The 21714-nt window shown below is 40.2% G+C and overlaps 1 protein-coding gene across 1 annotated transcript in view; it reads right to left on the reverse strand.

Moving 5' to 3' along the window:
- The window catches only part of cdkal1 (CDK5 regulatory subunit associated protein 1-like 1), a 280453-nt gene that overhangs the window by 200428 nt on the left and 58311 nt on the right, over window positions 1-21714 (reverse strand). The window contains exon 5 of the mRNA XM_022193047.2: window positions 567-663. Within this exon, the coding sequence (XP_022048739.2) occupies window positions 567-663 (97 nt within the window). The remainder of the gene's footprint in view (window positions 1-566; window positions 664-21714) is intronic.

A 21714-nucleotide genomic window follows, 5' to 3' on the forward strand; every position in this document is an offset into this window, starting at 1 on the left:
GAGAAACCTTTATACTCCCTCTGATTCTATCAGTTATGCACTCCCACCAATGCCAGAGGGTGATAATTAAAACATACTAGTAGCTTCATTTAAAATAACCAAAATTACTAGCCCAAAAACCTGCTGTTTCTTACATAGATTGTATACATATATATATATATATATATATATATATATATATACACATATATACACATATATAAATAAAAGAGGATGCTTGTTCCCTCCGGTTGTCATATCTGCATGCTTCTGATTCTGTTTTACATTAGCTGTGGTTTCCTCTGTTAACTCAAATCAACTACACAAACAAAAAATGGCATGCATGCAGACATACAGTAAATACTGCATAAACACAAAATAACTGTGCAATATCAGCATTTTTGTACTAAGGAAAAAATCTTGTGCAATATAGATAAAATCTGTGCAATATTGACAGATCTCTACCAGCATTTCTACTCCAGAAAGAATCTGTGCAAAACCACTGATACATGTAATATTGTTTTTTCCACATCCAAGGGGAAATTGAACAAGCTGAGTACACAGATGTATGTATGAAATATACATACCCCGATGATGCTCAGACCTTTGAGGTACTCCATTCTCGGCTGGGCTTGGGGAACACATCCTGCTACTACCACCTTTTTCTGCTGTTCTGTGGCTTTTCTGTACAAACAAACGCAGAGAGAAAAACACAGATGAGGAGCTTAATTAATGCCTTGTGCGACTTTACTTCTCGGCTGGGTCAGCCTTAAACTTTGATCGTTCTGGACTGACCTCTTCATGACAAATGGCTCCTACCTGCAAGAGTTTGTCTGCATGTTAAATGGTAACTTCACCGTAAAATTTCTTTAGTCTGAGTATTCAAAAAAGCAATTTTCACTAACAGTACATCTGTTTTTCTGAGCCATTAATGGAAATATAAAGGCTTAATGGAGTTGAAATGCACACACACACCAATCAGTGGCCTTCAGGGATAAAGCCTGTCTGTATCCTGTATCAAATGACAAGTGCCTTCAAATTCTATGCAGCTCTTCTCCTGCTGTATGAATAGCAAAGTCCACATTCTTCAAACAGAAGCCATAAAAATAGTGAAGAGGGTGAATGAAAAAGGAGAGGCTGCGGCAGGATTTTCTATTATCTGTAGGAAGATGAAAAGAGCTACTACACATCACTGCGAAGCCCAACAAGTAGCAGATAGGTCTCCATCAGTAATGGGTAGTTTCACAATAGGACGCCTGTGAAGGTTTCTTGTTTACTCTCAGTGGCATGTTACCTATTTCCGCCAAAATTTTCCAGAAGAAAGTGGAATTAACTCACATTAAATCAGAGGGTGCAAAATGCAGATAATAAATGTTAGTTCAGTGTATGTCCGATAACTAAACAGAAGTAGGATTTTTTTTCCAAATTTTGGACCAATAATTCTGCATAGGGACAAATCGACATTTGTTTTACACGTGCTGAATTAAAAGAAATTTCTCAGTTCAGTTAATACATTTTAATCGGAAATGGTTGGAAAAATACCAAAAATCAAAAAAAAAAAAAAAGTTTAACTTTGAATCTATTAAGTGCATTTTTCTTGGAGTGTTTTTCAACTTTAGGAACTAAATGACACACAACCTTGAGCTTCCCACAACTTGAAAATTTGGAGAGTAAAGATGGTGCATTTCCACTGTATTCTAAATGTTGTAAAAGATGTGTTTCACGTGTGTCATTAAAAGGGCACTACCAGTAAAGATAGGTTCAGTTTTATGAGTGTATCCAGTTAATTATATCACTGTGAACAGAAAAAAATACATTCTCATACTTCTATTAGCTAACAAAGACCACAAGATGCAGCTGAAAGCTCTGAAACAAATCCAGCAAATTAGACTTTGATCAAAATAGCCCAATAAAGTTGTTCGACATGGTTTTTGATAGCATTTTTTGTACTGAATCCAAATTTTGTTTTGTCATAGTATGATAATAACAATAAATAGAGTCTGGAATCATAGCTTGGGTTTTATACTCAGGGAAGAACTGATTGGTTCGAGATTAGTTTATCTCCTACAATGCTAACCCCGAATACTCAACCCAGCACGAGTAAACCAGTGTAGCCCTCGTGTCAGGTTTTGGATAAGGCATGAGGAACACACAATGTGATTTAAAATATCACAAGAAATTCATAGTTACTGTCAGAAAACGGGTCACAATGACCCACTACGACAAAAACACAGCTCAACCAAAACTGGCAACTTATAAAACCATGCTAACTGTCAAATATCATCAATATCCCTCACATATTTTAGTATGGAGCAGCCATTAGGAAGAATACGGCCGGCTGAGGTGTTCTACAATTACTTTTTGTTGGAAATAAAAGATGTGTTATACATTTCTTTAGTTAGGACAATTTGAATCAAAAAGAGCTGCACACAGAGTAAAATAACGCAACACACCACAAGGAAAACGTGTTTCCGTGTGTGCATGTGGATCTACTTCACGTCACCTCCAGTTAGTGGCAGCGAGACTTGAGACACTCTGTCTGTCTGACAAAAGCTTTTGGAGGAGCTGCCCAGACTCTGCCATGAATCTTTAATAATGAAGCCTCCTGACAGTTGGAGTGAGAGCGGGAGGGAGGGGAGGAACGGTGGGAGGAGGACGGAGGAGGAGCACCAGAACTGGATGCAAACTGTCAGTTGTGTTTTAATTCAGACTCTGTATTCTTCAGCGAAGGGAGAGGGAGCTGTGAAGGTAGACGAGTCAGTTCAAAGCCAGATTACAGTGTCGCATGAAAGAGGGGAGGAGGGATGGAGGAAAGCTAAAGATGGTGGAGAGATGGAGGCAGAAATGAAAGTGGGGTGTGATTATTTTGACTAGTCAGAGCTTTATGCATTGCTCACGATTGCTTAAAAATCAGAATCAGTGTTATTAGCCCAGCAAGTCTGCACGTTCATTGAATTTGATTCAATTTGTCCAATAAACAAGGACAAAAAAATCACTATAAAAGCCAAAATCTCAGATATAACTGCACTTTCATTGTTGGTTCCTGAATGCACATTTCCAGTGTGCATGTCAGTTCACTGACCTTTAACCTTCATCATAGAGGAATCACATCCACGCTAGTGCAAATGTCTTCTCTGACGTAAACAGAGCTCAAAGCCAGATAGATTCAGGTAGGGCAGAAAATCACGATGCTGGTAAATAACAGAAACTTTGAAGACTCGGTGAAGTGAGAAAGTGTGCCTTTAGAGGAGCTTGTTATTCATGAAGACCTCACACTTGCCTCGCTGCACATCCAGACACATGGGCGGCAGAGGTGCGTCTGCATAATTCACACCGTCTTTTGCCAAAATCCAACCAAACGCTCCTTTAATGAGCGAGTCGCTCCTCTGCCCACAGACTCGCAGCCATAGCTGACACAGCGAGTCAGCAGCTTGAACCGTCGCCACGGCGCCCCAGGGGGAACAGGCCAATCACGTCGCGCTGGGCGGGATGAGATGGGATGGGATTATGCGATGCGGTTGCCGTGGAGCCCAACCAAGCGCTCGCTGCCAGTGACTCGGACCACAGCAGATGTCCCCTAAGATCAGACGACAAGGTGTGTGTGTGCGTGAACACACATTTCTACTCGACTTCATTGGCACCTCGCCCTGAATCTCTGCAGCCCTCTGTCAACTCCGTGTTACCGCCTCCAGACCACACTGTGCATCTCTACAACCACACGCCGAAAACACGCTTTACATACATACACATACCGATGGTCACGGCCGTGCAACAGTCTATGCATACATGTATGACCTCTGCGGTATGTATGTATGGAAGGAGCGCTGCGCTGTACATGCCGGTTTTTAACAGCTGAGTGGACACAGTGAATCAGTCAAATTAGACCAGACCAAATGTCCAAGTGAATTGATCAGGTTGACTTGGAGATGTCCTTTGCTATGAATACGACATTAAAATAACTCTAGGCATCAGATGGACCACAGTGTATGACCTATATAAGAGCCTCTTCAACTTTCTCACAACAAAACCTGAAGTGAAGGAGAAGATCGTCCTATAGCCACTTACATGACTGCGACTAAAATCATATAAATTGAGAAGGAATGTGGATTTTCTAACAACTAGCACACATACCTCACATGTATCTCAACTGAGTATACACTGTGAGAATTTTTATATGCTGTGAGTACTTTACATTTTCTGAAATGGTGTGCTGTCTTGGCCAAGTCTCCCTCAGAAAAAGATTTTATTTTTTTATCTCAAGGGACTTCCTGGTAAAACAAAGGTTAAATAAATTATGAGAAATAACAGATTCACAATGAATTACTTTGACAAAACAGTAAATTTTGCCAACATGGAAACTTTTTTCATTACCATTTTCTTCTGTTTTTTATTATGTGCTAGTCCTGATGAAACTTCAAAATGTGTTAAACTGTTTTCCAACCGCAACAAACTTCTCTGCAGAAGCTCTTTCAGGTTCATCCTTAGGGGAGAAAGTATTACCATCGAAGTGGCCCTGAAGAACTGCTTTGTGGCTCTCGGTGTCAATTTGTTAAACTCTAAGACAATATCGAGTACAGGGGCTATGGAAAAGATAGCTACAGAATTTGCCTATCGCCGTCTTGGTTTGTGAAACCAGATGTAAAGATAGAAAACTGGACAACACTGCACTCCAACTCCTCTACTCACCTACTCTGTTTTATCGTCCATTTTACTCCTAATAGGACCACAATTTACATACTGTACATCGTGCTGTAGGTCAAAAGTCTTGAAACTAGCAATTAAGACTCTGAACTAAATAAGAAAATGTTTACCGAGGTAACAGATGAAGGGAGAAGTTGGGCTTTTTTCTCATGGTCTTCTATTCAACGAAACGTCTTTTTGCAACTAGAGCTGTCTCCCCCTGCTGGTTGCTGCAATGCAGGTTTAAGACATTTCTGTGTTGGGATACTTGTTAGACTCCATTGTTCGGTTTCCTACGAGCTCAAAGAACTAATTTCTCACTGTTTGTCACAGTCAGAGTTGGTGTGGCAGTCAAAGCTAGACAATAAAGGAAAGAGAAAGGTTAAATGTGTCGATTACAGAGAGATCCTGCATTTTCAAAAAAGCCTATTTCTAGTGAAATTTTAGTGTTTTGTTTTACTGATCATTTTCAGGCTACAGTTGTCATCTTTGTGCATGGGTACTCGAACTGGAGTTGTAGCCAGAAACTATTATTTGTTGCTGTTGTCAAAGCTGCGCTACAATAGAAACAGAACGACTGAAAGGGCCAATTATAGGGGCACTTGTTAACAAATTTCAACACTCATCAAAATAGCCACTAACTCCAGCAAAAGCATCTAATATGACCTTTCCAGATGCCTAGATTCAAATCAGGATGAATATCAGAAACAACGCAACCTAGCCGTCGAATAAAGTCAGGTAGAGAAGCATCCCAAACAGGTTAGCAGCTGTGAACAGTGTGTGTGCATGCGTTTCGGTGTGTGTGTGTGTGTGTCCTCTCAATGACTCTCCCTGCTGCTCAACATCCTCGGCTCTATACAGAAAGCTGCATGCTGGGGGAGAGGATGAGCTCATTACACTCACACACAGAGTCGGCCATATGCTCGGCAACAAACATGTTGCTTAAACAATGAGGTCATACAGGAACTGAAACGTACGTACAAGTATCTGCTCTGTGATTAACTCTAGGAAGACACATTAAAATACAAACTGAGTCAAAAATGATATTTAAATGCAGTTAATTTTCATTGTGCTCCCATTGTACGACTGCCTCTTTCCCATATCTGGCCTGTCCTTGCTCCTCCGTCTCCCTCATCCTCTCATCTGCACTCCAGCGGTTGTTTCTGCCTGATTTGACAGCACGCCAGCCACTCAGCACACTCCTGACCTCTGTGCATTAGCATAAGCAGCAAGGGGCAAGGTTAAGTACCCATCAAGCCTCAGTAATTAAGATGTGAGCTGGTGTGTGCACGACTGCTAGCGTGTGAATGCGAGTAAGTGAGAGCAGGCAAGTGTATTTAATCTTCCACTTCACATATTCCCCACAAACTTCTACTAACTCAGTCTTACGGTTGGTCACTGTCCCAATTTTAATTCCACAGTGGTTATTACAATGCACCACTTTACCTTAGTTACTTTCCATCAACTGGGGGGTCCGAAATGTATGTTTATCTGTTTAATGTTTTATTCATGGTTTCATGTTTATTTTCCTGTGTGGTTCTTTTGAGCTGCAGCACAAAATGTCTCTCCACTGACTGACAGCACAGACCGGATGAACGTGGAGAAAACACACTAGCCTTTCCTCTGCGGATAAGTTCTGTGCAAAGTTTACCTCAACAACTGTCAGAAAACAAACAGTATAAATAAAACAGCAGCTCACTGTGGGCTGGTGGGATCTGACTGCAGACAAACTAAACTAAATTAAAGCTACTAATATTGTAGGGTCCTCTTGGAGATGTCGCAGGGAGATACGAGGAATAAGCCGGAAGGCAAAGAGTGACTGACAGGAAGATGTCAGAAGAACATGGTAATGATCATGTCAGAAGGTGAGAGGGGGGTCCACTCTCCTCTTCACTGGCTGTGCGAAGTTGCTGGATATTGGTGGGAACTGGTACACGCTGTCACATACGCTGATCCAGAGCATCCCAAACATGCTCAATGGGTGGCATGTCCGGTGAGTATGCTGGCCATGCAAGAACTTGGACATTTTCAGCTTCCAACAATTGTGTACAGATCCTTGGAGATGAATTGAAAATAATGTTGTGATTGGAGTAACAAATGCATGTTGTGTAAACGCTGACAAAAAAATAGAACCTCTTGACTAATAAATTACAAATAAATTCCAGTGGGATGCCAAAGAACCAAAAAAAAAAAAATCAAACGGTTATTAAGATGAGGCCACTTTTATACAATTCATGTCCTGAGATTATTTTGTTTTGCGGGTTAATTTATATTTTAAATTTAAATGTGTTGGGGATAGCTGGGAAGCAAGTGTAGACCAACACAACTAAAAAACAAAAAAAAGATATATGAGAACATTCATCCATCAGCTGCATCCATTTATCCTTTAATTGGGCTGGAGTCGGTCCCAGCTGACACTGAGCTACACCCTGAACACGTCTGAAACATTCATCTTTTTTATTTTTTAAATCTAGATAGAGAGGGGCTCAGGAGAGGAGGAGAAACAAAGAACTGGCAATGAGTTAAAGGAAGGAGAAAGGAGAGACTCAGAGGAGGGATGACAACAGGACTGAAAAGGAGATGAAGGAGGAGGACAAGAGGTCAGAGGGTACAGACGGTGATTGAGGGATGAAACAGGGGTCGGATGGAAACAACTGCTGAATCCTCTTCGATTTCTGTCTTTCTCTACACAAAAACTCAGCTGCTGTTTCTGGTACCTGGAGCTGATGCACATAAAGAGAATTGATAAAGAAATTAAAAAGAAATAACATCTGAAAGCAAAATAAGAGAAAACGAGGTAGGAAGTAGAGGAGGGATGTCCGGTTTAATCAATAAAAGATAATTACACGAACACAAGACTATAAAAGTGAGTTGTGGTACTGTGATTTAAAGGTGGGCATTCAAAGCACCAAAGACAAGTTCTAAGATCCTCAACGCTTTTCTTAAATACTCAATCTAGATTTTTAGAGGTTTAAATGGAAGCTGAAAGACTGTTACTGACGTGGGTCACCACAACCAAACCTACTTGTTTTCAGTTTTGCACGTTTATGACCGGCGTGGTTAATAAAGGCTTCACATTTGTGCTGTGTTTTACAGGATACAGCCAATCTGTTGACCAATCAATACACACATATAACACGGCTAGTTTACGGCGAGCTCGCCTGGCCTTCGGGTGTATTAGAGATAGGATGCAGCCCAACTGTCAACATGGGTCTAGTAAAGGCATGACAAAGGAAATGCAAGGCTTTCAGATTATTTAAAAAAAAAAAAAAACGCCTGACACACCTGCCCAGCGCTGTGAAAGGGACGACATCTGTCTTGTAAAAATCAGTTGAATGTGCGATAAATATTGCATGACTGTAAATGAGTTGTATTCACCGCTTGAATGGTTCATAATAGGGAAAATGCTCATAAAAAAAAAACTGCGGCAGAGGCCCGCACAAACATTCAGACACACAGATGAGCAGCGAATTGCATTCGAGATGAGCACTTGAGAGAAACCTCAAAGCTGAATCCTGGGAAAAGTCCCAAGAGTCCCATTCCTAATGCAAAGTCCTGCAATCTATAGAAGAGGCTATTATAGGACAATCATGTGTAACCTCAGGCAACTGCCAGGTTCTTACTTTAAAGAAGGAGAATAAACACACTCATATAAAACCAGAGAGTTAGCTTTGTTAGTTACCTTCAAAAACAGAAGCATGTGCTGTTAGAACAAATGTCAGCAGGAAATCACTTAGACTGAGGTTTGTGAAAGTCAATAATCAGTATTTTAATCAAGATCAGTGAAGGTGTTGCAGAAACTGGAAGGTTTGTGTTCCAACAGACCACCTTAATGAGCACATTTGAGTTTTTATAATCTCACCTCTTGTGCCTGCAGCAGTGACAGTTGTGCATTAATGTGGCAGCTTAACTCTCAGGCTAAACAGGTCAAGCCACAGCTTCTCCCCATGAGGCCCTTTGGATTGTGTGAATCCATTGAGATGTATAGGTGTGCATGTATGTGTGTGTGGGCGCTGCCTGTCTACATGTTTGTGCGTTTCCATCCAATTATTTTGAACCCTAACTGGAGACGAGCCGAGAATCAGTGCTGAAGATGACACAGGTGAAAGGACATTGCTGGTTGAATGAATCCACACAAAATTAGTCCAAGCATAAACAATCATGATTGGTTTCAAGGTCATAAATTATTACAAGCAAGGGTTTGGAAAAGTGGAATGGCACATGCTCAGTGACCTGGAATGCATCAACAATCGTTGCAAAGCAGCATTTTTTTTTTCCCCAGCTCACACAAGGACAGAATAATTACACCGTTTTGACAAGTAGAGATGCGTGAAATACACACAGAAAATTGTTCATTTGTCATATTTTACAGACATTTGACAATGCACTTGGTAATAAGATTAAGAAAGATATTGGTGCAGAGGTAAAGAGAGGTAGCGAGTACCACAAGTTAAACTGTTAAACATGTCCTTTGGTGTGAACTTCCATGTTAAAACAAATATAGAGTGCAGGGATTATTAAACAGTGACAAGTGCATAAAAACGGATGTAGGCTGAAGAATTTAATCTTCATTTCCACTTTCAAAAAAAAAAACGTACAATAGCTCAAGAAAAGATGAAGCAGTAAGTGAGAAAGTGTGCGCTTCAAAAGAGACAACGGCGACAGCAAACTGGCGAAGGACAAAGTATTCGATGTATATGCATTGACAACTATTAACTCAGCTCCATAGGTGCACACGTTGCCATTCCAGCCTTCATTTCCAGCATCAGAGCAGGAAGCATCATCACTGGCCTGGGATTATATCGCTGTTTCTACGACAGTCTGCAAAATCAACCGAGACACTTTATGCTCATTTCCAACCTCAAATTTTTTAACCTGCGTAACTCCCAGTTCAAAATAATTCTTATTTATTTATTGCTATTATGCGGTCTCTTAATTTAGCATTTCCCAGGCCATATTAGCCCAGGCTCTTCCGAATAGCATCCTTCCTTCTGATTGGCCAGCTTTGGGGAAGCCTCTGCTTGTGAGCAGTTCCAAAAGCAAAATGTAAACCTACTACTCATTTCTTTTTCCTCTCATCTGTCTGCTCATGGTTGAGTCCAATCTCATCCAGAAAAATCTATAAATGCTCCTTTTAATAGGGGTACTTGTGGAAAATGTGCTAACACACTAACTGAAGTGGAAAACAACTGCCGTCTGGAAAGGGCAAAGGTGACGCGGTAAGTAAAATTTTATTCTTTTGTCATTAAACAACATGCTAAGACAATGGAAAAAAAGGAAAATAAACTAAAGATGTTGTAATTCTGTCTGTTAAAATTATTATAATTCAACAGTTTCCACACATTTTTTGAGCAAATACTTCATATTTTGTATATTATCTTGTACATTTTAGACAGCTGCATTAATGTGAGCTGGTGCCCTGTTATTTCTTCCATGTGATAATGCATACCAAGCAGATATGTGAGTACATGTATAGTAGAGCGAGACCATGTAGACTAGGGGAGTCTCATTATGGAGCTCCACAGTCTAAGCGTCTGTTCAGCCCGTTAATTTCCCCGGCTGATGTCTTTTCCCTGCACAGCCTGAAGTGGCTCCACAATGGCGCATCAGTCCCTCATTTAACCACACTGCCTTATTTATTCCAAATAACATTCCTTTAAAATCCAAGGTTGCAGCAAGCACAAAGCCAACAATCTGATTAAATCGCTATGCAGGGCCTCCTTACTTTGGAAAAATTAATTTATGGAATGTTAAAATATAATTCTTTTTTTTTTTTTTTTGCCTTCACTCTTCTCAGCAGAGTCAACACCAATTAAAAGGAAGGTTCAAGGCATGGTTCATTACCTTAGAAAGGAGAAGAAAGAAAAGGGGTGAACAGTTGGAAGGAAAAAAAGCCTTTGCTGGATGAGAAGGTGATTTTAAAAATACATTTGGCTTGTTAGGAGGATGGTGAATATTTTTCTTGTTGGGGATGAATAGAGCTGCTTCTTTTGTTGAATCTTCTTCCTCACAGTTTCAATCAGTAAAAACCATGTTCTACAAATTCATCCATGCATAAAACGCAAAAAATTTGAGTTCTCAAATGATTTTAATGATGCATTTGTATGTTATAGCAAAACAAAAGGGGAATTCTGTGTTCTTCTCTTTCTCCTGTAAATGGTCCCACAATTATTTGTCAACATTGAGTAAATATTCACTCTGAAATTTGACATTTGTTACAAGGAGTTCCACAAGGTTCAATTCTGGGTCCTGTCCTCTTCACAATTTACATCAATAATACACTGCCCGGAAAGAGATGATTTTAATTTTTCACCAAGATCTTACATTGCTAATGGGAGAGTCAGACCGTTGCACAAAATGTTCTCCACCACATCCCAAAAACTCTCAATGGGGCTGAGGTCTGGACTCTGTGGAGGCCAATCCATGTGTAAAAATGATGTCTCACTCTCCCTGATCTACTCATCACAATGTGAGCCCCATGAATCCTGGTATCATCATCTCGGAATATGCCCATGCCATCGGGGAAGATAAATTCCACTGTTGGAAAGACCTGGTCATTCAGTATATTCAGACCTGATTCTTTGGGAACATAACGCTGCTGAACCTGACCAACCCCAGACGGACAAAATCTGTTCTTGTCCTGTTCCACTGTGCAATAATGGCTGGTGGATCCTAGACTGGCATTTCTTTTGCTGACTATTATCTGCACAGATGTCAACTAATACTATTTTAGTAGAACCAGCACAGGAAATAATACCATGTTAGCTCTATATCATATTCGCTCCTTATAGTTCAAATGTGTGAAGCCAAGAAATCGCTTGAACTGTTACTGCTTCAACATACACTATGTATGGCTGGAGAACTTTCAGCTAAACACTGGACAAAAGCGTCACAACACAGTTTCCACCAAATGAGTCGAGACGTCAGAGAAGATGCTTCATGGTCTCTTATCTGACATGCATATAAGAGACCAAATGAGTCGAGACGTCAGAGAAGATGCTTCATGGTCTCTTATCTGACATGCATATAAGACATTCATGTAATCCCACATCACTGCAAACATCCAGCCAGGGAATGTACAGTAGCCTATATCCCACATGTGGCCTAATTCCCCTCAGCGATATTCCTTCCTTCCACATCCAGCGATCTGTCTGTTTGTTTACGGTACCTCAGAGGTTAAGGACTGCCCCGGGTGCACCGAGGCACTGACCCACCAACCCCTCGCCTCACAGAGGTTGGCATCTGGCTGTGTACATTCCCATGCATCCATCATCCTCTGTACCTATAGCGGAGCAGGAAGCCTTGGGCTCGTGTCACTCCAAATACTGCTTGGTGAAATGGCTTCTTGGCCTGTTTGCCCCGTCCATCGGCTGGTTAAATAAAATTAGAAACAAGCCTTTCTAAGTGAACTGTAAGATGCGTTGATGACAGCACCTCTAAGGCACATATGTACATAACCACACAGATACTGCAGATAAATACACAATTATGTCAAAGAGGAGAGTGGCAGTTCAGAAAGTTCACGGCTCCATATGAACCTCCGTTTTAGAGTCATGGTGAAGTAAGTTTCCAGTACAGCAGAGAAAATAAAACTTTTTCACATTTATTTACAAAAATGACTAGTTGGGTTAATGCTCAGAGTAACATTTAAGAAAGTCAAAAGCTGAATAATGTCACTAAGAACAAGAGAAAAATGCAATGAACAGTGGAATTTTATTTTTATTCTTATTTCTTGCTCTAGATTTGTACATATATTTATCTCTGTTTTTTTATTGTCATTATTGCAATGACTGCTCTACCTGCCTTTTTAATTACCCCCTGGGGACAAATAAAGTTTTCTGAATCTGAAAAAAAATTAGAATGTGTTTAGTTTATGACTCAGTCCATTCCAAATCCAACTGCATACTTCTAGCACGACAGCTGCACATTAAAGCTCTTGAACGCTAAAATTCATATATTTAAATGTGTTACTAAATACAAATGAAACTAATGTAATCAAATGAATTTTCTCTATACTAACAAACTAATACACTTTCTAAACTGTTTCTAATCTTCTAGTAGCCGCAGTATCGGCAGTGTAAAACAAACAGTAAATCAGGACGAAGTATAAAAACATATTTCTGCATCAATGACTGATTGCATTTAGGTAACCATAACAACACACTGCAAACAGCTTGCTAGTACAGCTCAACATGTTTGCATAGAACATACTGCAAAGCTAAGAAACTATATCACACATTGAAAACATGGTCATGAAAAGACGTTTTGTAACAAGGAACGTCTTTACAGCTGATTTAAATCCCAAAAATCTGAACTTCATCTCCACCAGTACAGATTAGCTGTGCATCATTAGGTAACATGGTGATTTAACCAGATTAAGACTTTCAAAATACAGTTAAATTCAAAAAAGCGAAAGTTTCTTTGGGGGGGGGGCACCTGAAAACTCTTCCAGGGCCTAAAAATTTCTATGGGGTGGTAAAACTCTGCATGTCTGTGTATGTAAATACATTTTAGACAGTAATTCAACAGGTTCACCACAGGTACAAACCAAAGTTCATACACCAAACATGTGTACTGTACAAATAAAATAATAAATTATACAAAAAAACTTACACATTTAAACAGACATATGTACAATGGAAATCTATTGTCTTAGTGAAGGTTTGTAAGATAGTAAATTCTATCTGATCCACGATTTAAGAATCATCTAACATTAAATGTGACCTCTTTACATCCTCCTCTATTTCTAGAACATTTCTCTTCTCTCCTGCATGTTCTCCAAGTCTTCCAGCTCTTCTTGCTGTCATCTGTTTTCTACTCCCATCTTTTTTCTTCCACTGTGTGCATCGCTCCAAAAATTCCCCTCAGGGCGTCGAGCATAAGTCATGCAAAGGTCAAAGATCGTCCTGTCATCTTGCATGACTTAATGTATATCACGCACGTCTCTATACTTTAACGTATCCAATCTAAATGTGACATCTGCGGAGAGAGACTTGGAAAGAGTGTTTGTAGCTTCATCTGTGTGTTACCGCAAAGTTTTTCAAGTAATTCTGCTGTCACTCGTCACCCTGGAGGTGCAGGAGGATAAATTATCTTTCAGAGGAGGAGAATGTCATCTTTTATCACTGGCAGTGAGTACAATGTATCTCAGTAGCGGAGTAATTTCCAGGTCAGTGCTTGTTTAGCAAACACCAGCAAATGCCAGCCTCTGGAATCTTCAAGCGGAGAAAAAGCTTACAGGTGCTCCTCAGGAGAACACACGAAAACCGTGTCCTGCCACTGCCCTTTTCTCTCTTACAGTTGGACTTTATTAATAAATGATCAGACATGCGAAAACAGCTTGTTGAAACAGGCGTCAAAGGCTTTCTGCTGTGTGTGTGGGTCGCACGCTGTGAATATGCATCGATGTAATGTAGTTTGTTGTGTCCACAGTGCATTCATGTGTGGATGAATAGAAGCCGGCCGATCATGTTTCAGTGTCAGAACCTTCTGTGTGTAACTAAAGATACCTGAGAGGAACACAGCAGCTGCTCAGCACACACCTGTCACCCGAGTCCGTCAGGCCTCCTCGCCTTCCTGTACACTCACACACTCAATCAGCAGACATTATCGCCTCCAAAGAAGAACTACGTCACGCCAAAGACAAATATGACAAAGTGGGAGCTGCAGCCAGAGAAAGAAAAGAGATATTCTACTGTTACTTGTCTTTCCTGTCACTGAGGCAGTTTGAAATCATGGAGACAGGGAGAAGGATGGACAAGGCAGCAGGTGTTGTGTGTACAGTGTGTGTGTGTGTGTGTGTGTGTGTGTGTGTGTGTGTGTGTGTGTGTGTGTGTGTGTGTGTGTGTGTGTGTGTGTGTCAGTGCAGGTGAACAGAGGGTCAGTGCAGAACTCTCCATATGCCATCTGTCAGATGAGCTACATCTCGCTCTGACATTTTCTTACATTTTCCGACTTTCACTAACAATGTCACCGAGAACCCAAACCAGCGCATTCACCAGCACAGATCTAAAGAGCTAAAATCACCTTTTCTCATCAAATTCAAAGATTCCACAGAGTTTAATTTATCAGACAGAATGAATCCATTCTGACATGCTTGAAATTTGAAATATAATTCTTTAAGAGCTGAAATTAACAATTATTTTATAAATAATTAATCTGAATTATTTCTTAAGTGACTAAAAAAGCTGACAGCTCTAATTTGCTTTTATTAAATCAGTGTTATTTTAGTTGATTATGAAATGATTATTAATAATAATAATAATAATAACTATCTATAAAGCGCTTTCCATCAAAGTGCTGTACACAGAAATAAAAACAGATAAATAAAAACAGATAAAAATATAAACAATAAAAACAGAACAATAAAAAAGACCTCAGTAAAACTAACAATTTAGGATTCATATGTAAGCGAAAACAAGTGGGTCTACAGCTTATTTTTAAATACATTAATGGACGATGCCTGCCTGATTTCAGCAGGCAGACTGTTCCACAATGTAGGTGCCCGGAAAGAAAAAGCCCGTTCCCCCACCATCTTTTTACAGAACTTCGGGATATTCAGAAGTCCAATCCCCTGAGAACGGAGAGCCCGAGCGGGGACATACAGATTTATTAGGCTGGATAAATAAGACGGGGCAATTCCATTAACAATTTTATACGTTAGTAGCAGCACCTTAAAGTCTCCTCTAACATGAACCAATGCAGAGAAACCAGCACTGGAGTAATATGCTCGTATTTACTTGTTCTGGTCAGAATGCGAGCTGCTGCGTTCTGAACCATCTGCAGACCATGAAGGCTCTTCATTGGCAGACCTGATAAAAGGACATTGCAACAGTCCAGCCGTGAGGAAACAAAAGCATGAATTAGGACCTCAGCATCCTGAAATGACAGACTTGGTCTTATTTTAGAGATATTTCTGAGGTGGAAAAAGGCCAATCTGGTCACCTCTTTAATATGGAATTTAAATGAGAGGGTTTTATCAAGAAGTACACCAAGATTCTTAACTCTGTCTTTACAATGAATAGCACAGTCATCCAAAGACAGAGTAAAGTCAACAAGCAGAGGATGAACACTTTCAGGTCCAGTCACCATCATTGGCAGAATTCAGGAGCAGTAAATTCGTTGATATCCAGCTCCTAACAGCTGAGAGACAAGCCTGGAGTTTATCAGTGTCAGAAACACTTTGAGGGACCAAGGGCATGTATAGTTGTAGGTCATCTGCATAGCAAAGATTACACAGAAAAGGCAGAAATTCCTCACATTTCAAGAGGTGAAACCACTAAATTTATTGCAATTTGCTGAATTATACCACTTAAATAAACTTCTGAATCCACAATTAACCCAGCTTCACACATTCACAGGTAGGCACATATTTGTCAAACTTCTGAGAATGACAGCTAAGAATGCTCTTAAGAAGCAATTAAAGGATTAAATGTTCTTCGTAAATTTTTTTCTTTTTTGAAAATGCCGCCGTGAGAGTGGCAGCCAGTTACAGCAGCTCCTGACAACTTTCGGTTTGCCACTTTATGCTGTATTGTTTACAGTGTGTCAGTACTGTATCATGTCATTCTCATTTCTCATCGCTGTACATATTGGAAATATTGTTACAACTATTTTGCTGTTACTATTACTGTATTTATTACTACATAAGCTGCTGTAACAATGTGAATTTCCCCTGACGTGGAGAGAAATAAAGGATTGTTTTATCTTATCTTATAACAGACAATTACAATGTGATCGATCACATAAATGCTCAGAGAAGGAACAGGAATATTTTACATTCCTTGAAGCATCTTCACAGTGAACCAGCGTTATATTTTTCTGAATCTACACACAAATCCCACTGAATCTACAGGTAAAACTAAGAAGCAGCACACTACATGATTAACTGGAACCTCATGATAAGCATTTCTTATCAACTAACAATAATATATATTCCTAGCTTTTGCAATCCATAAATTAAAATAGTACTCTTTCAGATATGGCTCAGTCCTCTGTTATTGACTAGACAGACTTGGCTTGTTAAACCATGCTAGGAAAGACTAAAAGTAGCTCTAATTAAAGCTTTTATAGCATTGTCAAGTATTTCAAATAACTTAACAATCAGACCTTTCATAAGCATTAACCCGAAAACAAGAAAAACAAGCAAATTATTCACACGATAGATGAGAATAACGAAGGTGACGACAGCTGTAGCCTCAAAATGTCCAGAGGGGAAAACAAACATTAAAATATGGTGTTTTTCAATGCAGGAGCTCAAATAGTTACAGGAACAGCTCTGTAATTGCCAGATTCAGCCTTTTTGTTTCCATCATCAAGTCCAACTTCATCAAATAACAATAAATAGAAGCTACTAGTTAAATGAGTACATAAGAAACATGACAATGGAGGGCTTATTATGCTAGCCTATATGGTGGATTCTACATTGTTTATGGTGATGTTGGAAAAGAGAAGATGGCGGCAGAAAATCGAACACCGTCATCTTCTCCGAGTTAAACCAATCAATGTAAAGGTAAAGGTTGAAGCTACTAACCCTGTTGTCTGTATGTGTTCTCTTCCACAAAAACAGCCCAAAAGAGGATCTACATGAGACGTCCCTACAGCTGAAATACAGCGTGATGTCAAGAACTACCTTGAAACAAGCAAAGAACAAAACGAACACACATTTTTGTCAAAAGACCAGCACCTAATCAACACCAAGGGCGAAAATCTACTCTTCAGCACTTCTGGAGAACTTAGCTTTGTGACATTTTTAAGTCAAGGACATCTCAAGAAAGTACGTCCCCTTTCATTTTTCATTTAATTTCAAACATTTACTTTAGCAGGTCAAAGAAGCTGTTCTCTTGCCTTTTGGAAAGACAAATATAACAGGATTTTAACGTATGTATGTATCGTATTTAGATTAAATAGGGTGGTGAAAGCGGCTCAGAGGACTGTAGGAGGCAGTCTACCCACCACCACTGACATTTACACCAACAGATGCAGGAGGAGAGCCACCTCCATCCTGAAGGACTTCACCCACCCTGCACACAAACACTTCAACCTTCTCCCTTCAGGGTGCAGCATCCGGACTGGAACTGCAAGACTAAGAAACAGCTTCTTCCCCGAAGCTGTCAGGCTGTTGAACAGGTCTCTGTAGACTCTGTTTTCATATCATCACCACCTCTCCCCGCAAATACACATGCATGCACGCATCCCCACATACACACACAAGCACACACACATTCATACACACACTGCACTAGGCTCTTTATTTATTTATCTACTAAATATTGCACTAACTGATGGTTCACTGAACATATATTTATGTTGTAGGTTTGTATATATTAGTGTGTCTCTTTATACTTATACTGTCTTTTATGAAAGTGTTTTTTATATTGTTTTATGGCTGAAACCGGGACCAGGGTCCAATTTCATATTGTTTCATGTGCAAATGTGGAATGATATGACAATAAAGAACCTGTGACCTTTTGACCTTTAAAAAAAAAAATTCTTTTTAGGATGGATATCAACATTTTTAAGACACATCATCGCAGAGCTGCTCCCTCATGAGCTTCAAAAAGCTCTAGTGGTTCTTCCAACATGAACTTCAGATCTGTCGACTCAATTCAGCCCTGAACTGAGCTTGACTCCCTCATTTCCATGTCTCTTCCCATCACTCTCCCAGATTCCTAATGAGGTGCTAATGAGATTCACAGAACTCTTCTGAATGAGATTACAGTGAATTATGTATAAAGCCTTTAAATCACTGCTTTAAAATTACACGAGTGGGACGTGTAGCAACACGACAGCCCTGTGTTGTTATAAACTGACAATGTGGTGACAGCATTGATTTAGCATTGCAGGTTGTATTTTAATAATTGTTATTGTGGGGGAAAAACAGCAATGGCAATACAATTAAATTTCAATCTTTTTGTGGCTTTAATGAAATGGTGGACACGCATTTTAATTTTGGAAGCCGAAGCAACCCTGAAAAATAACTTCTGGGCATGTGCAGGCTTGTAGATGGACATTGTGATGTAGCCGTGCAAACAACAACATCTCACAGTCCTGAAATTGTGAACTGCGAAGGGAGAGAAATGACATGGCACATGGTGGAAAAATTAAGGTGAAAGATGGGAAAAGCTGGAGTCACCTGGAGAGTGTGAGATGGTTCAGAGGCGGAGAGAAGATAAGTGGGGAGAGAATGATGGACAGACAGAGGTAATGGTGTGACCTTGTGAAAGCCTGTCATCACCTGCTGGGAAAAAAATTACCTGCAGGAGATTGTCCAAGTATACAACACATCAACATCTGAGCGGAGAGGTCTCCAGCTACCCTCCAGCTTCTTCACTACCTCTTTAACTGCTCCCAAATGACGAATATTTTACTTGCTCGAAATACCTAAACTCAATTAAAACGGAATGGAAATGACTCTGCTGGGTCCTCTGCGTTCATTAATTGGGAGCAAAATAACCTCACTCTCATTTACTGCTGCATTCCATCCATCTTTTCATCCGTCTTTCCTCATTCGTTCTTCCTTCCTCCTCTACTGTAATTTGTCTTCATCGCTTGCACGTTATCTCTTTAGCTGCAAATTCGATTAAACGCGCCGTATTGCTGGAAAATTTGGAGAACAGTGTCGCCGAGGCATCAAGGCCATCAGTTTGGTATTAAAATTGTTTCATGCTACGAGCACGGTGTCAAATTTAACAAGATCATTTTAAAATCAGGTTGTGTGTGTGTGTGTCTTTTTTTCTTTGTACTTTAAAAAGAAGCTCACTGTACAAAGCACATCTCGGTCTCTTTGTTGCGTCTTGTAGCACTTTGGGTGTACAATGGTTCGTAACCTTGAGCTTCCCATAAAATGAACATTTGGAGAACAAACATCGTCGGTGCTGCTTAGCTTTCCTGCTTTATTTCAATGTTGTAAAAGACTTGTAGAACAGATGTGGGCATTTATTTGAGTAAGTCTAAAATAGGGTGAGCCATATTGCCGAAAATTTTATCACAATAAAACGTTAAATTTCACTCACTATCTGTAATTATTGACATTTTTTAAGGCTAACATTCAGGTGTATGATTGCACAGTGGCTTGGCGGTTAGCAGTGTTGCCTTCACGTCCCCGGTTCACGTCCCGAGCTGGGATCTTTCTGCATGGAGTTTGCATGTTCTCTGTGCATGCGTGGGCTTTCTCCAGGTGCTTCGGCTTCCTCCCATAGTTCAAAAACATGCTGAGGTTAATTGGTCATTCTAAATTGTCTGCAGGTATGAATGTGAGTGTTGACCTGCCCAGGGTGTCCCGTGCCTTCACCCAAAGTCAGCTGGGACAGACTCCAGCCCCCCGCGACCCTAATGAGGAATAAGTGGTGTATAGATACTAGATGGATGGGTGGACATTTAGGTGTCCTGCATCAGCCTCCACACGCAACTATCGTCAAGTCCGTCTGCCCTCGTTGCAGGTTGTCAAGAGTGTGTTTCTTACTCACAAAGCCCACATCGAATGTGAAACCAACAGCTGCCACCACAAGAATCAGGCACAAAAAGGTGCAAGTACAGACCCAGGTAACCACAGACTAGCACACCTTGGGAGACCTGCACAGATGCTACAGCATGAACAACAAATGGCAAAAGCACTTTATTATCATGGTATGGGCACAGTTTATAGACTTGGGAAGAAGTACAGGAAGGAGATTTGGTTATGCAGCTGAATTTTGTGTTTTCATTACGTGATTTAATCGAAGTGAAACAGTCAAGCAATCTATCAAACAATATTCTCACAGTATCAAAAAGGTCAAAAACAAAAGCAACAAACAACAATGAGAACCTAAAATAATGTCTGAAAACAAGTAGGATGAAGTTTAACTCATTACCTTCTACCCGCTACATGTCCATACATCGACTGTTTACCAGATTCCCAATTACTACTTCAACTATTTTCCTCTCGCTTCTAAAACTCATGGAGGTTTCCATCGCACGCATATTCGGTTGCCAGTTACACATCCAGTGGTTCTCGTCGGTTCAACAATTCCAGTCTGTAACAGCAACCATTAATTCGTTCATTCAGCTACTTTTGCTTGCATCTTGCTTCCAGTAAGTAAATTAGCTAACTCACTTTGCTTTTTCACCTTACCTGAGCAACATCACACTGTTGTCATTCTAATTACCCCTTCCTTCTCTCACTTCAGTAACCTTACACCAGCATTCCACTGAGAACTAGACATTTTTACAATATGCTGTGTCTATTACTAAAACTGTGATGCCCATTACTTGATCAGCCACATCGCTTCATGCCACAAAATTCTAACTATTCCTGCTACTCATACTGAATTTCCAGCAGCTTTAGCTTGTTTCCATTTCTGACATTGGGTTTCCAGACTCTACCAATGAACTTAGCAGTCTGTGCTATTTCTGTGGAACTCGTCTCAGCAATCAAAACCTCTTGTATATGTTACTTTCTGATTATACACATGTACATATATGCATTTAGGAACATTTCTCCCACAGTATTTGACCTGAAACCAATCTGCAAAGCAGAAAAAACTCCCCAGAAGATTATCTTAAACCTACAAAGAATGGACAAATCACACCTAAAGACTGCTTCCACCAATGTTTGCAGATATTACTTTCTGACGGTTAGAAAGGAGGATGGCAAGACCTGCAAGAACACGATTCTCTCATGATTTCCTCTGAAAAGCACAAAAAAGGAAAATATTCAGAGTTTTGCTGAGATACTGGAAACCTGCAGGACTGTAGCACCTACAGAGGGAAATAAAGGTGAGCTTTGTTTTCTGCACAGCTAAAGTGAGGTAAAGATGTTTATTCTTAGTCTGAACAGCGAAGTACAGTGAAGCAGGTGCTAAAGCAGTGAAGGGGGAATTTCTGAATTTAATCAAGACTATGGATGTGTGTGTGTGTATGTCCAACCCGGTCTCACGGGGATTCGTGAAACTGTCACGTAAATTTTTGTTTCGGTTTCGTGCGCACCAACACGATTTCGTCATGTTTTTCGTGCCGGTCACCACGAAATGTTTTTCATGTTGCTCACAACGAAAACCGCTGTGGTAATCACATCTG

This window comes from Acanthochromis polyacanthus, chromosome 12 (assembly GCF_021347895.1).
Source record: "Acanthochromis polyacanthus isolate Apoly-LR-REF ecotype Palm Island chromosome 12, KAUST_Apoly_ChrSc, whole genome shotgun sequence".
NCBI classification, from domain to species: Eukaryota; Metazoa; Chordata; class Actinopteri; family Pomacentridae; genus Acanthochromis; species Acanthochromis polyacanthus.